The sequence below is a fragment of the Danio aesculapii genome, chromosome 23, assembly GCF_903798145.1.
Source record: "Danio aesculapii chromosome 23, fDanAes4.1, whole genome shotgun sequence".
In the NCBI taxonomy this organism is placed as follows: domain Eukaryota; kingdom Metazoa; phylum Chordata; class Actinopteri; order Cypriniformes; family Danionidae; genus Danio; species Danio aesculapii.
The window spans coordinates 26,518,883-26,540,746 of record NC_079457.1 but is presented as its reverse complement, the minus strand read 5'-3'; the positions used below and the strand labels follow the sequence as shown (position 1 = coordinate 26,540,746).

Sequence of the window (21,864 nt, the reverse complement as noted above, 5' to 3'; positions counted from 1 at the left end):
CCTCACTCTCCCGCCCCGGGACGCGCTGCGCTGAACAAGCACACACAGAACACAGAGCATGGAAACAAAACCGTCGACTAGTTTACACCTTGTTCAAGATTGTCGTTTGCCTCGTTTTACAGTTTGTTTGTTTGTTTTTTTCCTCAGTAGTGAACTGGAGAGTTTCTGATGTGTGTTTTAGCGTCTCCACCACACTGATGCGCTTTGCAGTCTCATCTTCATCAGATGTGTTTGAAATCCACAGAAGAGTGTGTGAGGTTGATGTGTGATCAGTAGCGTGTGATGGCAGTGGGACTTGTGTTAGACCTCCATGAGAGAAAGACAGATGGCCGAAAGACAGAGAATCATCTACAGCCTGACCTCTCAACATCAGTGTCTACCATTGAACACTATGAGAACTACGTGGAAAAGATCACGAGCAGGTGTAGGAGAGATAAACACAACATTAAAAATGAGGAGAGGATGTCTGTATTTGGATGTGCTCAGTATTTTTTTCCATGTCTAAATATCTAAACAATCTTAGGTCAAGATAAAGGACTTAAGATTTAAAATGGCGTAAGACTTAAGATATAGCTTTGTTTTCTTCATAAATAAGGAGTTAATGCTTACAATAAGATTTGTAACTCACACTGTAAAATATATTAGTTGACTTTAAAGGGTGATTTAAACCCATTGATTTTAATAAAATGAGTTGACTTGACTTTAAAAAGTGTGTAAACCTGTTAAAATTATTAGGTAAATTAACTATGTGCATAATTATACAAAATTAAGTCAACTTAAGTGTTTCAAGTTACAATGGGTTTACTCTCTGTTTTTTAAAAGTGAAGTCAACTTGTCGCTTTTAAGGAAATGGGTTTGCCCAAGTGAAGTAATCAATTTTTTACCGTGTAATTTGGATTTTTTTAATTTCAGAAAATAAAACAAAATTAAGGTGGCTGAGAGAGCTTAACATGCTGCAATTTAGGAAAACATGTGCACTTACAAAAAACACCAGCAAATTAAAAAAGATCTTCATCCGTTTGACAGCACACATGCTGCAAATCCTCAAGCAAACTCATTTCTAAAAAGTGCGCTGCATTTTCTCACAATGAAAAAAATTAATAAAACACGTTGCATTTTGTCACAAAGAAAAACTAAAATAAAATAAAATGCGCTGCATTTTGTCACAACGAGAAAAAAAAATAAAACATGCTGCATTTTGTCACAAAGAAAAAATAAAATAAAACATGCTGCATTTTCTAACAACGAAAATAATAAATAAAGCGCGCTGCATTTTCTCACAACAAAAAAATAAATAAAACCTGCTGCATTTTCTCACAACTCAAACAAATTACGAAAACACGCTGCATTTTCTCACAATGAAACAAATAAAATAAAACGCGCTGCATTTTCTCTTAACAAAAAAATAAATAATTAAAACGTGCTGCATTTTCTCACAATGAAACAAATAAATTAAAATGCACTGCATTTTCTCACAACGCAAACAAATTAATAAAACACGCTGCATTTTCTCACAACGCAAACAAATTAATAAAACACGCTGCATTTTCTCACAACAAAAAAATAAACAATTAAAACGGCTGCATTTTCTCACAACACAAACAAATAAAATAAAACACGCTGCATTTACTCACAACACTTTTAAATAGCACAGTACACAACAGAAATGTTTCAAGGGGAGGCTAAAACATGACAGACCCAGCTATTTAGGTTATGGATATTTAGGCTAATAAACACTAAAGACACTGGAACTGGGATATTAAAATAAACAAACAAAAAATTCACTTTCCAAAGATCACCTACAACTTCACTAAGCAATAGTTACAGCACAGCAGCGTCCGTCATGTTTTTGAGTCCACTTGAAACATTTCCATTGTGTTCCAATGTTTTGAAAGCGCTGTGTAAAAATGCAGTGCGTTTTAAGATTTTGTTTGCGTTGGGGGAAAACGTAGCTCCTTTTTAAAAACATTTTGCGTTGTGAGAAAATGCAGCATGTTTTATTAATTTGTTTAAGCTTCAGGAAAAAGCAGCACATTTCTAATGTGTATGCATGGTTAGGATTTGCAGCATGTGTTTCTTAATTTGCTGGTGTTTTTTGTAAGTGCACTTGTTTTCTTAAATGGTAGCACATTAAGCTCTCTCAGCCACCGTACAAAATCTTGAAATGTATCTTGCTTTAAACTTGTGAAGATATTTGGACGAAAAAACCTGTCCAAAACACTAAGAAAATGTATGTGTGTGTGTGTGTGTGTGTGCGTGTAGGTAAATAGTATTTATACATGGCTGGGCATATTTTACAGCAGTTCTCATTTATGTAAAACAAAACTAAATCATATTTTTAATATGTAACAAGCATTTTTAAATTATATACAAACTAAACATCTTAATAGTTCAATACAAAGTATTACAGTTTTTTTTAAACTACTGCAATACATTTATTTAAAAATACTGGTGTGTAATCAAAATGTCTTATGATTAATTGTCTATAACTTATTTCACCAATATTCAGATTTTTCAATTACAAAGTTGTAATTTCAATACAAAAAGTGTCATTTAAAGAGTCTCTTATGATGTTTGTCTTATGAATGAAAAAAAAATAGGACGTATTAAGCTAATGAAAATCTGAGTTGAAAATGTGCTGATTGACATTAGAATTATGCCATGCAAAAATCTTAGTTCTGTATAAAGAAATATAATTTTATTTACGCATCTCCTATTTTATTCCTTTTTTAAATTTAGATGTTACAATGCTCAAAATGGATTCTCCCCTTTAAAATATATCCCAATTACTTTAGTTCACTTCAAACATTAAGTCAAAGAAGGTAGTCTGAAATGATGAGAGAGGTCAGGGTCTCACAGCGACAATAAACAGATATAGTGAGGCCTCACGCTGTCAATTTTGCATATGTCCTCACATCTATAGCACAACATTCCACTCCACGAATCAAAAACGGCTGGACTGTGAAGGTCTACTATAAATATAACACATTAAGGAATCATTTCCAAACGTGTTGCACTGTGTTGTGTTTTGAGCGAGGCTGTCAAAAAAAAATTTGCACACAAATGCGTCTAAAGAGGGCAGTGAAGTCTCTGGTCACACTCACGCCTCATCATCGTGGCTTTCAATCATGCGGTCCCGGTCATCTGATCACGGATGTACTGATTCTGAAGGCTCCTCAGCAGGGGTCATGAAAGACTCTCTGTGTTCGTCGGTCTCCTTTAGGGCCGGAAATAAATGCGTTTGATTATCTTCTGCATTGCGATATCGGTTCTCCATCCCCCACGAGCAGTGCAACACAATCACAGATCAGCACTGTCTATGTGTGCAAATGGAGCAAATTACAGTGACATTACTGTCATTCAGTCCCTAAACAAATCTACACTCGCTAACTACACGACTTCAAACCTCTCCTGCTAAATATTCACTTCACTAAAGACCTTGTAAGTGTGTCGTATGCGTGTTCATGTGCGTGTGTGTTGCGCCAAGCTCTTGTGCCAAAGACGATTTGATCCCAGTTGATCGAGATTTAAGCACACAACAAATCAAACGAAAACAAACACAAGCAGCCCTCAGTGTTAAATCAAACGCTCGCCAGGTTTTTTTTAAATCTTTCGTTTGGATTTGGCTTCCATTTTGTCTTTTTTTGCCTTGTTTTTGTCGCCTTGAGGTGCTCTGGTTGTGTTTGGGAGGCTTGAGGTTTCAGGTCTGTGGCGTTACGTTGGAGTCCATAGCAGCAGAGTGGATTAATGGCCATTAAGAAAAGTCAACAGATAAAAAGACTAACATCTTCCATTCCGGATCCCGCCTCTACCCGGAGAGGAACGTCGAGGAGAAATGGAAGGACAGGGGAAAACAGGAGGCGACCCGTACAGTGGGAAAAAAAAACGAAGAGAGTGTTGGCATCTGTGAAACCGGTCCCAAAACAAGTCCAGTGTATTTCTGCAATCAATACCTTGAATTGGATCGGAATATATTTATATATATTCATATATACACAAGACATTAGGAGAAGGTGGAAAAGAAAATCTGCACTTCGATTACAGAAACCAAATAACTCCCACTCTCTGCTTTCCATGTCCAAATCAGTGGACCGCAAAGTCGAGGACGGACAGGCGATAATTTTCTTCTCCCACATACAGAGAAGGGGACGCTGTGAGAGAGAGAGAGAGAGACGGGCTGAGGTATTTCCAGGTGAGCTTCCACCTGCGTATCTATATGCATAAATTAATGATTCAGAGGTCAGAACGAATGGAAAAGTGCTTCAGGACACAGCGAGTGCTTATTTACAGCAAATACAAAGGTCTCTTAAGTTTTATCCTCTTTCTTTCTTTCCATTACGTCTCCAAATCAAAAGTGTCTTCATCGAGTTAGTGCCGTCAGGAGGATTGGCCTCCTTTGAAGTAGCTAAAAACAAAGAACATGAGGAATCGATGGCTCTCGGAGGGATGTGGAGAAGGCATGAAAGGCAGGAGCTCTAGCACTGCAGTGTCCTTCAGAGGTTCCTCTCCACGCTGAAGCCATGAAAGCAGAAGCTGCGTGTTTTCTCTTCAAGAGCCAGATGCTTTTCCTCAGTGAGGATGATGATGATGGGTCAGTTGTGTGCAGTCAAGAGAGAGAGAGAGCGTGAGCGCTGCAGACGGGTCAGTTCTGTTGCAGTATGAGGTTTTCTAGCTCATCTGCCGATCGCAGCAGGAAGGCCGCAGACTCGCGGTATCCTGCGATCAGCTGACGCACCGCCGCCACTTCTGTATGGCTGAGCTGAGTTGAGGCTCCGCCCCCATTCCTGCCCAGACTGCTGGAGCTGGACGAGGACGAGTTTGAGGCCAGAGATTTCATGCTGAGATCAGTAGGCCCTGAAAGGAGAGAGTAAAACGTAATTACACACATGAAAAGGGATAAAAACACAGACATGGTAGATCTAAGGGGAGGATAAAAAAATATTGATTTTATGATAAACTGCTAACTGCATTTGAATGATCTCTGTATCAATTCTTAAAAACCCAAGACTGCACTCTTTTCAAGCTCTAATCTCAAGTCCCACAGGAAATGATGTCAGTCGAAACGTAATGTTTACTGGAAACAACCAGCATCTGATACTTTTTAATGACTCTTTTAAACCAATTCATTCATTTTCCTTCAGCTTAGTCCCTTTATTAATCTGGGGTCGCCACAGCAGAATGAACCGCCAACTTATCCAGCATTTGTTTTACACATCGGATGCCTTTCCAGCTGCAACCCATCACTGGGAAACATCCATACACTCTCATTCACACACGTACACTACAGCAAATTTAGTTTCAATTCACCTATAGCACATGTCTTTGCATTGTGGGGGAAACCGGAGCACCTGGAGGAAACCCACACAAACACGAGGAGAAAAGTGTGGCTTTTTAATTTAGTTCCATAACACTTTACACAGTTTTAAATGAGAAACTTCATTTTAAAGTTACTTTAGCTAGTTTCCACTGACTTGCAGATGTTTTTGGGTGCAATCATTAAAGATTAAATGTAGCAACTGCAGTGTAAGCAATAGTTTTGATCATGTTATTATAATTATTTTATTTGTAATTTGCAAGGTGAAACATTTCCAGTTTAACTGCTAAAATATTTTTTTTTTACCATCCATAAGTATTTTTTACTAGCCATGACTGTGCATTATTTTATTAAAAACAGAAAAAACTAATTGCGAAAACACATCTATGCAAATATTATTATTAAATAAAAAATACTATAAAATTGAGCTGTACAGTGTTTCACAATAATAGCACAATCAGTGTTGCCAGATTGGGTGGTTTTCTTTGCGGTTTTGAATTTTGTTTGTGTGGGTAAAAAATGGCATGGGTGGGTTGACAAAATTCGGGCGGTTTTAAAACGTAACTTTTATATGCAACTTGTTTAAGAAAACATAACTGTGTGCTCCTACTCCATTCAGTTAGTGGTGACCAGTGCATAGCATAAACAGCATGGGCCCACCCACACAAGGAGATGAAGGAAAGTTGTATCAAAATCTCCACAGACAAATCTGACTCCCCTTCACGTGCACGTGCATCAAACAGTTAAACTCACAGCGGTTTATCATGACACTTCTGACAATCATGATCATTTTTTTCTGCAATTAACAGCAAGAACAAACAGAAGAATTGTCTGATTGATAAGCAGCACCTAATAATGTTCAAAAGAATTTAAAATGCCAAATAGGATGCATTTATACGCCATTTCAAAAGTTAAACATAAGTTTAAATTAAGTGCAGTGTGTAAGTGAGTGGGGGCAGTGTTTTGATGAGACCTGGTTATGTTGTGGTTCTGTGACTGCTGGTGTTGGTTGCTGTATAGTTAAAAATACATTTTTAAATTAATAAAAATTAAATAAAATATTTATTTTATATTTTGGGTGTTTTTTTGTGTGTTTTGGCAGGTTTTTGACAGCTTTTGGGCTGGAAAAAGTCAGCTATATCTGGCAACACTGGTCACGATAAATACTACTACTACTACTTATTACAACAACTGTATTGATTATGTAATAATTTAAATCAAAGCTTTAGTTTTGAGCTTAACAGAGCTTCAAATAAAATATACTAATATTAGTAATGTGCTCTATGCACAGCAAGAGCTTTAAGCCAACGATAAACTTCCGGTGTAAGCTTAATGTGACTATATTTAACTTCATGAGGTTGTTTTTACAGCATCGTTCGATGTTGTAATGTAATTACAACACATTCAGTTAAATAGACTTAAGCATTCATTCAGTTGTTCAAGCGTAAAAACAGATGAAAGACCGTTGTAACCACTAGCACCATCAGTAGCAACAGGCTAGCACAGAAATTCCATTGAAAATACTGTGGTAAAATAAACTGTCATATTTTAAAGACATGGCAGTGGCACATGGAATTTAATGCAGTGCTTCTTGTCCGATCTGAGATCCACTTCATATCATATATTAAACAGGCAGTGAAGATCGCAGATTCTTAAAGAAATCAGATCTTAAATGTGACAATTTTGTAATGGAAAGACTGTTCACCGGAAGCCCTTGGGCTGCCTGGCTGAAAATAATAGTCTGTGTGCATATACCCCATTAAAGCTAGGAAAGTCTATATAGGTAAATTAATAAACCATAAATAATTTGATGCTATCCAAACACTTCAAAACTGCTTCAATGAAAACACAACTTACTGAGAGAAAAAAATATACAAATAGTGTACATCTTGACAGTACGTTTTACTAAACTTTAATATGTCAAATACTACTGAAATATTCTTAACCCGCTACTGCACACATTATGAAAGATCAATTTGAAAAATGTGACTGCTTTTCTTTTCTTAGAATGGCTTGAAGTGCAGTAAAATAAATTGGGGGAAATTGGTTTTAAGGTTAAAAAAATAATACTATATTTTTTAAAAAGCCTACATGTGTAAATTAATTAACTATAAATAATTTCATGTTATCCAAATGCTTAAAAACAGTTTAAATGAAAACTTAGAGAGAAAAAAATCGATAATTTGTTTACATATTGACAGTATGTTTTTCCCATGCTTTAATACGTCAAAAACTATATTATTATTACTAATTACATGGTTTCCGCTACATTCATTCTTCCATTACGGGACGCCACGCCAAGATTCATCCGGCCACGACTACATTACAGCTTCTCATTCAAAACATTCTATTGTTTTAATAGCGGGTGATAATCGCACCAAAACGTATTAAAAGTTAAGTGAATTATATCTGCGCAAACTTTTCTGTAACCGTAGTAGTGCTGTGCGTCATTTGTTTAACCCTTTAAGGTTACGTGCTGGCTGACTGACTGGCGGACTGTGACAGGTGCATGATGCGTGAGGCCAGCAAACACGACGTATAGCCGTTTTACTTTATTTCAGGATGCATTAATACCGAAGGCATTCATAAATATTCCTAGCAAATCTAATAAATGCTGGAGACATACTCGTTACATAAACGCACTAAATCGCACATCAGCAACGTTTATTTGAGAGCGCACAAGAAGATCTGCGCGCTCTTAAAGCGGCTTATACTTGAGGGGGCGTGCAAGAAGTTTTGTGCACGAGCAGAAAAAATCGGCGCGCAAGCAACGAGATCCGCATGCTCGTAGCCTATTACATAAATGCGATCTCGACTTCTAATACTGCGCTCACGACATTTGTCATTGAAATAACGCCACAAGTAGTGGGTAGATCTGTGTAAAAAAAGGCCTGTCGCCACAGCTGGAAAAAATCCTAGAGGAAACACTGATTATATTACAAAAAGTTAAACAAATAAATGTTTATGGTCCCCTAATGAGCACCACTGCTTTAAGCATCATACATTTTTTATTTGTTTGGGTCAGACTTACAAAGGCACATTTTGTATGCTTCACAGCTAAGGCAACAGTGTGATTAAGCATTAATGATATTTTCAGATCAGTTACCGTTGGTCTGTGCAGTAGCTGTGTTCAGAGTCACCGGGTGCTGCATGCTGGCACACAGTCCTCCATAACCGCGGTAGCTGTAGTTCAGACCTCCGTTAATATAGAGCTGGTCCTGGCTGTAGGCTGAGGCAGCGAGAGAGTAAGCGGAGTGGGTCAGCGAGACCGGCTCACGAGAGACTGCCTTATCCAGAGATACCGGCTCCTCCTGGGGGACATACACACCAATATTTCAGACTCGCTTTTTAAATAAAGACACATGAACGTATATAGCAAAGTTATGCAAGGCTCCTTACATGTGCCTGGTAGACATCCATGCGCATTCTTTTGGCAGCTTTGCGTGATTCGCTCTCGCAAGCGGCTGCCAGGATGTTTTCAGCCATAGCTGAGGTCAGGTGGGGTGGGGTGGGTCGAGTCTGCTGGTACACACACACACACAAGCACAAAACACACAGCACAGTTAACTTTTGCGCACTAATCGTATGGCTCATAATGAGAACAGGTCATTTCAATCTGATATGTTAAGTATGTAATGCACAACTGTTCAAAAGTTTGGTTTTTGTTATTCTCACCAAGGCTGCAATAATTGGATGAAAACTGTTCAAATATTTTGTATATTCCCACATATCCCTCTATTTCTCTAAATACAGGATTGGATGCAGTTTTAAATATTCCCTTACATTTGTAGGGGCTAATTTCTAATGTATATAACACTTTAATGTCAGTGAAAAATGTTAATCTAGTTAAAATCCATGCAGAAAGGTCAAAGGACTTGGGAGTGAATATTTCAGAGGAAACCTGGATCGATGCACTATTGAGAGTAAACGGAACAACCTCCTGTACTCGCTTAAGCTTAATTCAATTCAAGGTCCTCCACTGACTTTACTACATTAAGGCTAGACTTTCCAAGATATACACCAATCTAAGTGACACATGTCAGCGATGTCATTCTGCTAAAGCAGATTTGGCTCACATGTTTTGGGCATGCCCCAGACTGTTTGATTATTGGACAACTATATTTAAATTCTGTCAGAGGCATATAATAAATACATTAGGCCTAGTTTTGAAATGGCTGTTTTGAGTACTTGAAAAAGGTACAGTCATGTCCAAAAACTATCAAGATGATTATGCCTTCGTGTGTCTTGTGGCTTGGAGAAGAATATTGCTTGATTGGAAATCAAGTAAACCACCATTAGTTTCACTCTGGTTTAGTGATATGATGCTGTTTTTAAGATTGGAGAAAATGAAATACTCTATTAGAGGATCCAATAAACGTTTTTATACAGAATGGAATCTAATGATTTCATACTTTGAAAAAGGCGTAACACTTCTCCTAAACTAAAACTAATAGGGTAATTAAAATGTCTATGCTTAAAAAGATAATGTAAGCAAACTCAATGGGCAAACATACATACTTCCTCACTGTACTATCAAAACTCTGTGACTATGTAAATATTTAATTTATCTATGTTATTTATTTATTGATTTATTGATTTATTTATTTATTGATTGAATGATTGATTGAATGGGAGGGGTTGTTCATAAGGGGAAAAAGAAAAGAAAAAGCCTTGTCAAATCTTTGTATGTGTTATTTCACCTTGCTCTTCTTTCAATAAAAACAATAAAAATTATAATAATAATAATTTGTATATAAAATATCTGTTTTCTAATAGTGTGAAAGATATTAAGCCATTACCCCAGTCCTCAGTGTCACAAAATCATTCCAAAATAATCTATTGCTCAATAAATATTCATAAATATATAAAACAATCATGCCCTAATACCTTTTTGGAAATGTAAAACATTTTCTGATTTCTTTGATTTTAATAGAAAGTTCCAAATACAATATTTGAAATGAAGACCTGTTTTGAATATTTGATCCATTAATGCATCCTTGAAAGAATAAAAGCACTAACAATAAACAAGAACAAAATGACTTACTAACCCTAAATATTTTAATGGTACTGTATACAAATACAATAGTGTGTGCATATGTATTTACAATAGTGTGTGCATATGTAAATACAATAGTGTGTGCATATGTATTTACAATAGTGTGTGCATATGTAAATACAATAGTGTGACATTTTTATGACAATATGTATTTTTTCTGAAAACGACTGGACAAAATGATGGACATTATTGTTGTATAGTAAATACAGCATTATTAATAAGTGAGCCTAAAAATAAACGTTTCGTTGAATACATTTGCATCACTACTCTAAATTAACTCTGAAATTTGTGGCAAACATGATGGTGGACAAATGAATTTGCTCTGGTACATCTGAATATTCTTATTTATGTACACCAAGTTATTCAAAATGTATAAAAACAGATGCATATTAATTCAGTATGGTTGCTTTATAGTTAAACAAAACTGCAAACTAAAAATACCAGGTTTTGATAAAATATGGACAAACCCAGCAGCTTAAAACAGTTTGATTTAGGAGTGTACATTTCTCAGCAATGTACAGTGTTGGCCACCAGGGAGCAATATAAGCCATCTAACCATTACAGAATGGACAGCTCAGTGTAGCAGTTCATGTACCTCCATGCCGTTTTTCTTCATGCGGCGGCAGGATTTGAGGTAGGTGCGGATGCGTTTGCGAGCGCGCTCCTGAAACTCCGGGAACTGGCGGCTGCAGGACTCAATAATGGCCTGGATCTTCTCTTTAGGCTGTTTAGAAATTGGCACCATACGGTCCAGATTCTCATCCACAAACAGACGTACAAACATCTAAACAGAGAGAGAAAAACAGCTCAGTTTACCAAATGAAATCTTTTAAATGTGAAATTTATTGAGAAATCGCAGAATTGACTCATGATTCAAAAGGCCATGACAGAGCACATGGTTTACAAGAAGCTTCTTTATGCAGAGCTGAATGACTACTCACGTTGAAGGCCTTCAACCGCTCTGGATCAACTCCTTCGACATCATTGATCTTATCGCTATCGTCGTGGTCATCATGGTCATCGTCATCATCGTCTGCCGCCTGAGAGCGACCGACAGTCAGATCTTCAGCACATATCTCCATCTTTATCGAATCATAGCTGCCTGAGCTGTATTGAGGAGACTGCACAAACACACAAAGGAACCAAGGTAAGCCATCTGTGTGCCAGAGCCTATAGACGCCTTTCAAAGGAGGACACGGACTGAAAGATGTATCAGAAAGTTGATGTGTGTTATGATGAAAAGATGAAAACCGATTCTTCAAGGTCTAACCGTCTTATTTAGACCTTCTTGGTGCCCAGCTCTGCGTTTCAGATTGTCAATCCGCTCATTTGAAAGAAAGTTTTGAGCTCTTCTTTTTTACAAAAACAATACAATTAAAAAGGAAGACGGAAGCAATAAAGGTTGACCGTGGAAATGAGGAATGAAATGAACGTTTCTATTCAGAGTAGAGCCTTGCACTGAGTGTTCAAACCTCTTCTGCTCTTCAGGCTGAATGGAAAACGCTGCACTGCCAAACTAGCTAAACCAATGAATGAGGCTTAATTGAGCTCCTTTCAAGACTGTTGGTTCAACTGGCTTTGTACGCTCAAAACAACTCACAATACGTTTTGTGCAAAGGGTGAAGGAAAAGTAACAGTGGCAAGTGTGCAGATACTGTATTTATGAGAAGTCAATAAATAGTGAAGTTAAAAGTTGCTAATAATAAAAGTAAAAGTTGTTACCAAATAAAAAAAATTATGATGAAAGGTGATAACTAACAGCATGAGCAGTACTTTGATAACCGTTTTAGCATAAACCAATGTATGTACCTTGTTGTTGTAGTCCCTGATGTCTCTGTCAAGGCGCAGCTCTGTGGATTTGGGGTATTTTCTGCGCAGCTCCTCTGTGTGTTCGGGGGTAAAGGTTGCCAGCATGGCGGCAGCAGTGGGCAGAGCCTGACTCAGTCTGTCACCGAGGTTGACGGGTTGCTGGTCCTCTGAGGATGAGGATGAGGAAGTGGTGCTGAAGTCGAGTGGTGCTGCGGTGCTGTTTCCGTTAACCTCTGCGTATGAGCCTGATCCGGGTCCTGTACTGTCATTCACACCAGCCGCGCCGACCGAAGGAGGAGTCAGTGTACGAACGCCATTGCCACTACCACTTTCAGAAGATGAGTCATCTGAAAATACACACAATTTGAGGGAAAATTAGTTTCACAACACACTGAACAATAACATACATTATTATATATGATCTGATTTCTTAAAGGTGCAATTGCTACATTATTAATAGCACCAAAACATAAAATCAGGATCATTTCTCCAACAAATTATCATTATCTTCCCAAACATTCAATTACAGGTCAGAAAAAAGGCTAGCTATGGCCAAAATGTTAGGTGGGTTGCTAAATGTAGAGGTCCTCAAACAAAATAATACAAAATTTAATTTGTCATTACAATCTTTGCTCAGATGAACAAAGTAATTGTTTGCTTGCATCATTATTAGGATAGAACAAAGTATTTTAACACACAAATAAACTGCTGGTCATATTTTAATGTGTGTTAAATGCATTCTGCTCCAAACGAATAGCTAAATGCTAACTTTGTTTGCAGAGGACACTTTTGACAAAGTGTGAACACTATTTGTTGCTGTTTTGGATTTTTTTTTGCGTGTGTGTGATCAATTTTTTATTGAACAGTTGGAAATATTCTAGCAAACATTGTTATTACCAACTGCATTTTCTATTAATACCACACCTCACTCATCCCTAACGAAAATGATAAATAATTAAACAAAAAAGGAAACAAATCAGAGTCAAAAACAAGAAAAGAGAGAAAATAATATTAATAAATAAATAAAAAAGTTACAGTACATATAAAAAAAATAACTAAAGTAAATAAATAAATACATTTACCTCTGCAATTAACTTCTTACAAGAACACATTTAACAAAGGTAGATACATTGGACTTATACACATACAGTAGGTTTACTGTAGGTTAAATAAAATGAAAAGAAAAAATCTCAGTAGCATATCTTTTATTTTAGTTGTTGCACATATCCATGAAGTAATAGTTTATGAAGAAGTGCCATGCATCCTTACCACAGACACTTCCATATTTGCAATGTCCAAGAACATATATGTTGCTGTCTTGGATGATGAACCTTTTAACGTACATATTTTATGATGCCCTTTGCCAGGACTTCTTCTTGTTATGCTAACATTGTTAGCATGCTAATGTACTACACAGGAAGTTCTTGTAACATTCACAGATGAAAGTCAGCCTGTATCTGCACCAATAAGCAAGATAAGCAGCTGCTTAGGGCCCCGGGAAATCTGAGGGCCCCTCAAATAAATACCTAGAAGTATAAATTATACCTATAAATTATATATAACACCATTTTCTATCATATTTTGTATGACGAGTGTGTAAAAAAAATACAAGTTTAATGCTTTTACATCTGCGAAAATGTATCCCCCACCCTCAATCAGGGAGAAGTCCAGCAGTCAAATTAGGTTTAGATTTAGTTTTAAAAACGAAATAGTTTATATATGATTTTTAGTAGTGAATTCATTTTAAGAAAACAAATAATTTAAAAAGTTTTACAAGATGCTTTACATGTTGTTATTATTATTTTGCATTAAGTCAAAATGTAGAAAAAGAGTGATTGAGTGGTATAAATCAATAAAAAATCAATTAAAAGTACATAAGGTGCAACTTTTGGGCTCCTTGGCTGGAATTGCTTGGGGCCCCCAAATCACTAAATCTGCCCCTGGGTATGAATGAGATCTGTACCATAACAGACAGACCACTCACAGACTTTGATAAATGAACACTCTCCAGATATACACATATTAAAAAATACAAGTGCTCTTTAAATAAATGACATGTCCACCTTACGTGTTGCATTAAATCTTTTTCAAAATATATGTAGCGCGACACAGTGGCTCAGTGGTTAGTATTTGCCATTTCTGTCTGGAGTGTGCATGTTCTCTCCGTGTTCGTGTGGGTTTCCTCTGGGTGCTCTGGTTTCCCCCACAAGTCAAAAGACCCACGCCCATGCGCTATAGGTGAATTGAATGAACTAAATTGGCCGTAGTGTATGTGTGTGAATGAGAGTGTATGGATGTTTCCCAGTTCTGGGTTGCAGCTGGAAGGGCATGCGCTGTGTAAAACATATGCTGGATAAGTTAGCGGTTCATTCCGCTGTGGCGACCCCTGATGAATAAAGGGACTAAGCTGAAGGAAAATTAATAAATGAATATATGCACTGTAATGCCATTACATTGTGTCATAGCCTTGTGAAAAGAAGTGCACTTGATTTTACTGAATGTGCACTTGTAGTGCACTACAAATCTAAAAAGGTATATTTTAAAAGACATAAAGATTTAAAAACTGGCTAACAGAAGTGTTAAAGAATTTATTTACATATGTTATAAATCAGAGATGCCCACACTAGGGCCCGTGGGCCAAAGTTGGCCCATGGTAACCTTTGATTTGGCCCGTCATCCCATCTGAGAATAGAGGAAGAATGATGGGGATGGATTAGAGATTTTTATTTCAAATTGAATGTAATCTTTTATTTGTGTGTTTTAATTTTAAGCTACTTAAACTGAAATTAAATGTGAAATTGAAATGCTGTAATTTAGTGTAAAATGTGCATACTGTCACGACAATGCAGAGACTGCGGTGAGCAAATTAAGGCAAAGGCAGATTCTGCTTGATCAGTGTATTCAGCATTGAACATCACTGTGTTATAAATGTGATTGTTTATGTTTTTATTGCAATTGCAGTTAGAAATAAAAAAGGTTATACTGCATTAGTAAGTATGATTTAAGGATGATTTTCATTTTTTAATATTATGAAATAAATTAGAAAATTGCCCATGGCAACTTTAATGTAAAATAGTTTGGTAGATTTATCTTCGGCTCACGGTATTTGAATATTTTGGTTTTGGCCTTTTATACAAAATAGTTTGGGCACCCCTGTTTTAAATAATGTTCAGTTCCTAGCACAGACTGTTCATTTTGCCATAATTTTATGAATCACTAATAACCACAGTTTCAAGTACACAGTTTTAGGGTGAGCTATTCCCTATAAGTTGCACTAACTGCATCTAATACAAATATAAACTATTAATCTTTAATTTAATTATAATTAAAAAGCATTCAGTATGTTAATTTAAATTGTTAAAGCCATCAAAAACACGACTGGCTGACAAATCTAAATGCAAAGAACTGTGAAAAAAAGGACATGCACATGCACTTGTAATGTCTACACACAGCTATAGGGGGAAACAACAGTGAGGGCAGAATTGGGGTCAGCGTACAGTGCCAGCAGGAAAAAGCGAGAGAGAGGAAAGAAAGAAATATAGAGAGAGCAAGAGGGAGGACAGGATGGATTGGATGTAGAGGCGAGGGCACGGGCCGGGATGGAGATTGGATGAGCGGCGGGAGGGGAGGGGAAGGGTGGGGGGGGATGATGTGGAGTGAGTTCGGGAGGCAGGTCAGAGTCAGGGGCAGTGAACATGGATGGAGGAAGGGAGAGGAGGATTGGGGGAGGGGGAAATCATCACTGGAGGACACTGGAGCAGAGGATGGGAGAGGGAGGACGATGAAGGAAAGCCGGGTGGTACGGAAAGGGAGAAGGGCAGAAAGAAAGACGGATGGAAGAATAAGCCCCAGAGTGAGAGAGAGTGTGTGGAGGGGGCGAGTGTGGCAGAGACAGCCGCATATTTATTGGAGTATAAAGAGTATTCATGCAGGGAGAGGAAGGCCGGACTAATGCCTGCCAGCTCTGCTAAAAAGCTCTAAAGCGTCCGCATACACACACACACACTTTTCCTTGCTATCTCCTCCGTTGTTGCTTTTTCAGGAGAGGTGTTTGAATGACAGATGTGAGAGCTGCTCGTGTAATGTCCATGAATGTGTGAGTGTGTTCTGCGGTGGACGTGTGTCTCCTGTGCGCTGATGTGCTGAATACACTATTTGCTTGAGTCTGCTCGGTGAACGGCTGCAGCAGTCAGGCTTTTGAAATGCAGATACTGGACTGAGGCTGTAGCTGTAACATTTCTTTCAGGTATGTTTCAGCCGGCTGACAAATGGGGGATGCACTGGTGCTCAGTGTTTAGGGGTGTGTGATATTTGACAGCTGTGATGTCATCATTTTTGTTCTAACAATATGGGAATGTCTCATTTGATCTTTTTCTTTACAAAAAACAAACAAAAATACACCTTGAGAGTCTAAAAGCATTCAGTGACTGATGAAGCCATTATGATACAGTTAGATTAAAACTAGAATTAAAAATTATATTGTAAACAAAATGATAATGAAATTATGAAAGCACAAAATATCCTTACTATAAATGTACTAAAATAATAATAATAATAATAATAATAATATTAATAACAATAAAAATAACAACAACAACAACAACAATAATAATGTAACAACAACAACAATAATAATAATAACAATAATAATATAATAATAATAATAATAATATAACAACAACAACAATAATAATAATAATAATAACAATAATAATAACAACAACAACAACAATAATAATAATAACAATAACAATAACAATAATAATAATAATAATAATAATAATAATAATAATAATAATAATAATAATAATAATAACAATAAAAACAACAACAACAATAATAATAACAATAATATAATAATAATAATAATAATAATAATAATAACAATATAATAATAATAATAATAATAATAATAATAATAATAATAATAATAATAATATAACAACAATAATAATAATAATAACAACAACAACAACAACAACAACAATAATAATAACAATAACAATAACAATAATAATAATAACAACAACAACAACAACAACAACAACAACAACAACAACAACAACAACAACAACAACAATAATAATAATAATAATAATAATAATAATAATAATAATAATAATTCCTTACATTTATAAAGCGCTTTTCTAAACACTCAAAGCGCTTCACACATTTTTAGGGAAATCTCCTCATCCACCGTTCTAAAAAGTGGTCTAAACCTGCAGTCTGTGTGGGTCCTAACGCCCCAGTATAGTGAAGGAGACTCTTTACTGCTCAGTGAGCGCCATCTTTTGGATGAGACGTTAAACCTGACTCTCTATGGCCGTAAAAAAATCCCAGGATGTCCTTTGAGTTAAACCTCCGCATCCTGACCAAATTTGCCCACTGGCCTCTGTCCATCATGGCCTCCTAACCATCCCCATATGATAAGTCTCCTCTCCATTAAAAAAAAGAAAGAATCCTTTCATACAAGCGAAAGTGCTGTTATCATGAATATTTGTGTGATTGCAAATGTGATATTCAAAACATTTACATGAACAAGCTCCATCTGACTGAATTACATTTTAAAGTATTGTCTTTCACCAACAAATATACTGTGTGATTCCTGAATTAATTTGTTTTTAAGAGAATCGTTTAAGAAAATGATTCAATGATTAATTTGTTCTTCATTTTTAAATCATAAGTCATTTTGAAAGAAACATCTGAATGAATTATTTAGCGAATAACTCATTTTGACAGACTTCTGATAAAAATACAGGGGAAACATATTGTGGCAAACATTTAAGAATATAAATATTTATTTTTGCCTTGGATTGCATTTTTGCCTTAATTATGGTATATTTAGACAGGAATTGAAGTTGGAGAGAGAGAGAGAGAGAGAGAGAGAGAGAGAGAAAGATGGATGGGAGCAGGGAAGATCCTCAAGTAGGGATTTGATCTTGGGATTCCCACATTGCAGTTACGCTAGGGCAGAACAATATATTGTTTGGGCATCAATATCGCAATATGTCACATCGCAGGATTAGATTATTTACGAAAGATTAATAGAAAAAGATATCATAATTTTTTCATTATTTATACAACGATGACCATGTTGCTTTTCATTTGATTGTTCAATTTCTCTCCTTGAATACTATTAGACTCCTAAGAAAACCATAAAGCACTGTTCATTTGTTTACTTTTGATTGTAACTTAATCATTGTAATTTATGCAGAATAAGACTCCCAGTTGATCCAAGTTAATGAAATCTTTCCAAACAGAGCAGTTCAAATCCTCTGGTGAAGTTATATTCATATCGCAATATATAATTGAGGCCAAACAAAATATCGCAATGTCCGATTTTTCCAATATCGTGCAGGCCTAAGTTACGCTGTATTGTATGTCGACACTCTGACCACCAGACTATCTCCACCAACATATTTTTATCATTTAAAATACCTGAATTCTTTTTGATTAATTTATTCTCTCATTTATAGCTTTAGAAATCCTTTTAGAATGTATTCTAATATGCTGATTGGCTGTCAAACTGTTTTCAACCATGATACAATGTATTTACAGTCCCCTTAGTGACATTATTTTAATGCATAAATGGATAAATAAATGAATGATTTGCCAATTGACATACACACATAGCACTTTACAATCATATGAGTGGGTCTCTGCACACCACCACCACACACCAGCTGTAGGTGAGAAGACACTAATTCAGCCTATTCAGTGCATGCTTGCTCATTAAAAGGATTTGACCTCTAACTCATAATTAGTAGCTTATATGATACATAACATTAATATTACATTTATTAGTAAAAATCTCATTACATTTATTAAAAAAATAAGTTTTGCAGTCTAAATGGTTCCACTAAAACAAGATCAGTTTAGCTATTATATACGCAAACAACATATGAAATTAGGAAGTAGCATTTATGGGTAGATCAGATACTATATATCTGATAACCAATTATAAAAGGGAATATTACGCTCAAAGTTCCAGAGCCAGCCGGTCAGTACTAATTTGTCACTTTTATGTGCACACACAAAATGAATCTTTAAGATAACCGGTCTGAAGGGAGCTGTTATTATCATAATACTGTAGTATTCAGACAAGCTCAAAGAAGCCTACATTCAGACACTTGTGCTTTGTCATTGTCAGAAGAAAGGGCTTTGATAACCTCCTTAACATCATCTGAATCCCTGAAAGCAGGTGGCAGCTTCCTCAGGCTCTACTTTCTCATTTGATGCAAATAATAACAGCCAATAAACCTCTTAACCGTGAGACAAGCGTGAAATATGATTAGCCCCGGCTCATGTCACTCAACTGGCCCCGGTCCAGTTCACTCCTGCGGACACTTTCCTTTTAATCATCCAGAGTACAAGCCATACAGACAGACAAGCGTGTCTGAACATCCTGGACTTTATCCATCCATCCATCCATCCATCCATCCATCCATCCATCCATCCATCCATCCATCCATCCATCCATCCACCATGATTTTAGTGTAAATCCTACCTGTTATAAAAGTACAGTTTTTCAATGTAAAATCAAAGGCTATTTAGATTCTGCTGCATCTTCACGTCCTTCTTTATTCAATGTCAATTACATTAAGGCAGAACACTGCAGGTAAATATGATCATTTTAATCCTACTTAATCACATCATACTTCCCAAGTTGAATGAATAAATTAATAATTAAAGAACAATTTATCCTTATAAATCTCAAAATGTTATGTTTAAATGTCTAAAGTTATGTTTAAATCTATAAATGTTATTTAATAATTTTATTGAATACATTTCTGGATATTAAATACATGTATAGTGATTTTTTGTTTATTATTTGACACATTAATGGAATCTCTTTTTATCACTTCATAATTCATAATTTAGTAGAATAAAATGCAATAGAATATGGACATATCTTGTTGTAAAAACATTTATAATATAGATTTGTCACAAAACTGTGAACTATGGTGTACATTTGAGGTGCTGATGGAGAGAAAATGTACTTATTTTGAGAAAACAGCTTTTAAAAATATGTTTTATAATGGAAATCCACAGACACAAATTGCTAATGTGTGACAAAAGAAAGACTTAAAGAGACAGATCACCCAAAGTAAATATTTACTCACTATTTACTCACCCTCAAGAGGTTACAACAAACCTGTTGGGCTTTTTCTTCTGTTAAACACAGAAGAAGATATTTTGAAAGAAGCTGAAAACCTGTAACCATTGACTGCAATAGTATTTGTTTTCAGCATTCTTCAAAATATCTTCTTTTGTGTTGAACAGAGGAAAAAAAAACTCATAAAGGTTTGGAACCACTTGAGGGTCAATTAATACTAAAGGTGTCGAAATGAATTGTTTCTTCCATGCACCACGATGCAGACACGAACAATTCTGTATCGGTTCATTAATAATCATAGCCGGATATTATGTACTGACGTCATTTATCACATATGCGTTATACGGTGGTTGACTATGACAGCAAGTAATTAAAACACTCCAACTACTTAAAAAGCAGATAACTGTACACAATTCACTGTTTGTGAGTTTGCCGGACAGTTCTTTCACTGACTGGGAAGGACAACAGAACCCAGCTAGGAAAAAAATGGATCTGTAAACACACTCTCTGTGGCCCCTTTGACCTGCTGGGGTGTTCGTGAGGTAACATTTTATCTCCTCTCTCGACTATCACAACAACATCGGTACTTGTGAATCCAGACACGTGCGTGTCTTCAGAGAAAAGTTTTCTCCCACCGTGTCACCTTCTATAATGGATCAGCTGATCGCCACGGCTGTATAACATCATCAGCGTCGGTTTTCCTGTATGTTGAACAGCACCAGAGCCGCACTGACCGTTAGAGCCAATCACAGCCTTTTCTGTTAAGCGTGTGGTTAATCATAGGCGTTTAAGGATTCATTCAACAATGCTCAAAAAGCAAACGGGATAATATTTACATTTGTTTATTTGCTACAAATGCTCATGTTGTTCTGTGCATGTACTTGAGTTTTGTTTGAAATAGAGTGTTTTTTTTTCAGCAGATAAAATTAAAGGTACAGTACATACAGTTGAAATCTGAATTATTAGCCCCCCTGTTTATTTTTCCCCCAATTTCTGTTTAACGGAGAGAAGATTTTTTAACACATTTCTAAACATAACTCATCTCTAATAACTGATTACTTTATCTTTGTCATGATGACAGTAAATAATATTTGACTAGATATTTTTCAAGACACTTCTATACAGTTTAAGGTGACATTTAAAGGCTTAACTAGGTTAATTAGGTTAACTAGGCAGGTTAGGGTAATTAGACAAGTAGCTGTATAATGATGGTTTGCTCTGTGGACAGCCCAAAAAATTAGCTTAAGGGGCTAATAATTTTGACCTTAGAATGGTTCATAAAAATTTTTAAACTGCTTTTATTCTTGCCGAAATAAAACCAATAAGACTTTTTCTAGAAGAAAAAATATAATCAGACATACTGTGAACATTTCCTTGCTCTGTTAAACATCATTTGGGAAATATTTAAAAAAGAAAAAAAAATCTGACTGCTTGTATTAAAGGACAAAATTGTATTACAATTAAATATATATTTATAAATTACACATTTTAATACAAGAATTATTGTGTTGCTAAGTAAAATATCAAATTGTGAAAGCATCGTCAATTCACCGTGATGCGCTGAGATAT

General features: G+C 36.0%; 1 protein-coding gene across 2 annotated transcripts in view; it reads right to left on the bottom strand.

Annotated features, from left to right (window-relative positions):
• Window positions 1-2,557: 2,557 nt before the first annotated feature.
• nol4lb (nucleolar protein 4-like b) overlaps window positions 2,558-21,864 on the bottom strand; it is a 128,239-nt gene continuing 108,932 nt past the window's right edge. Inside the window, exons 3-8 of one of the 2 annotated variants that reach the window (XM_056449508.1) lie at window positions 12,180-12,526; window positions 11,312-11,491; window positions 10,966-11,154; window positions 8,714-8,836; window positions 8,421-8,625; window positions 2,558-4,854 (exon numbers count right to left, since the gene is read on the bottom strand). In XM_056449508.1, coding sequence (XP_056305483.1) covers window positions 4,643-4,854; window positions 8,421-8,625; window positions 8,714-8,836; window positions 10,966-11,154; window positions 11,312-11,491; window positions 12,180-12,526 — 1,256 coding nt within the window. In that variant the 3' untranslated portion in view covers window positions 2,558-4,642. The remainder of the gene's footprint in view (window positions 4,855-8,420; window positions 8,626-8,713; window positions 8,837-10,965; window positions 11,155-11,311; window positions 11,492-12,179; window positions 12,527-21,864) is intronic. The other variant, XM_056449509.1, reaches the window with a different exon arrangement.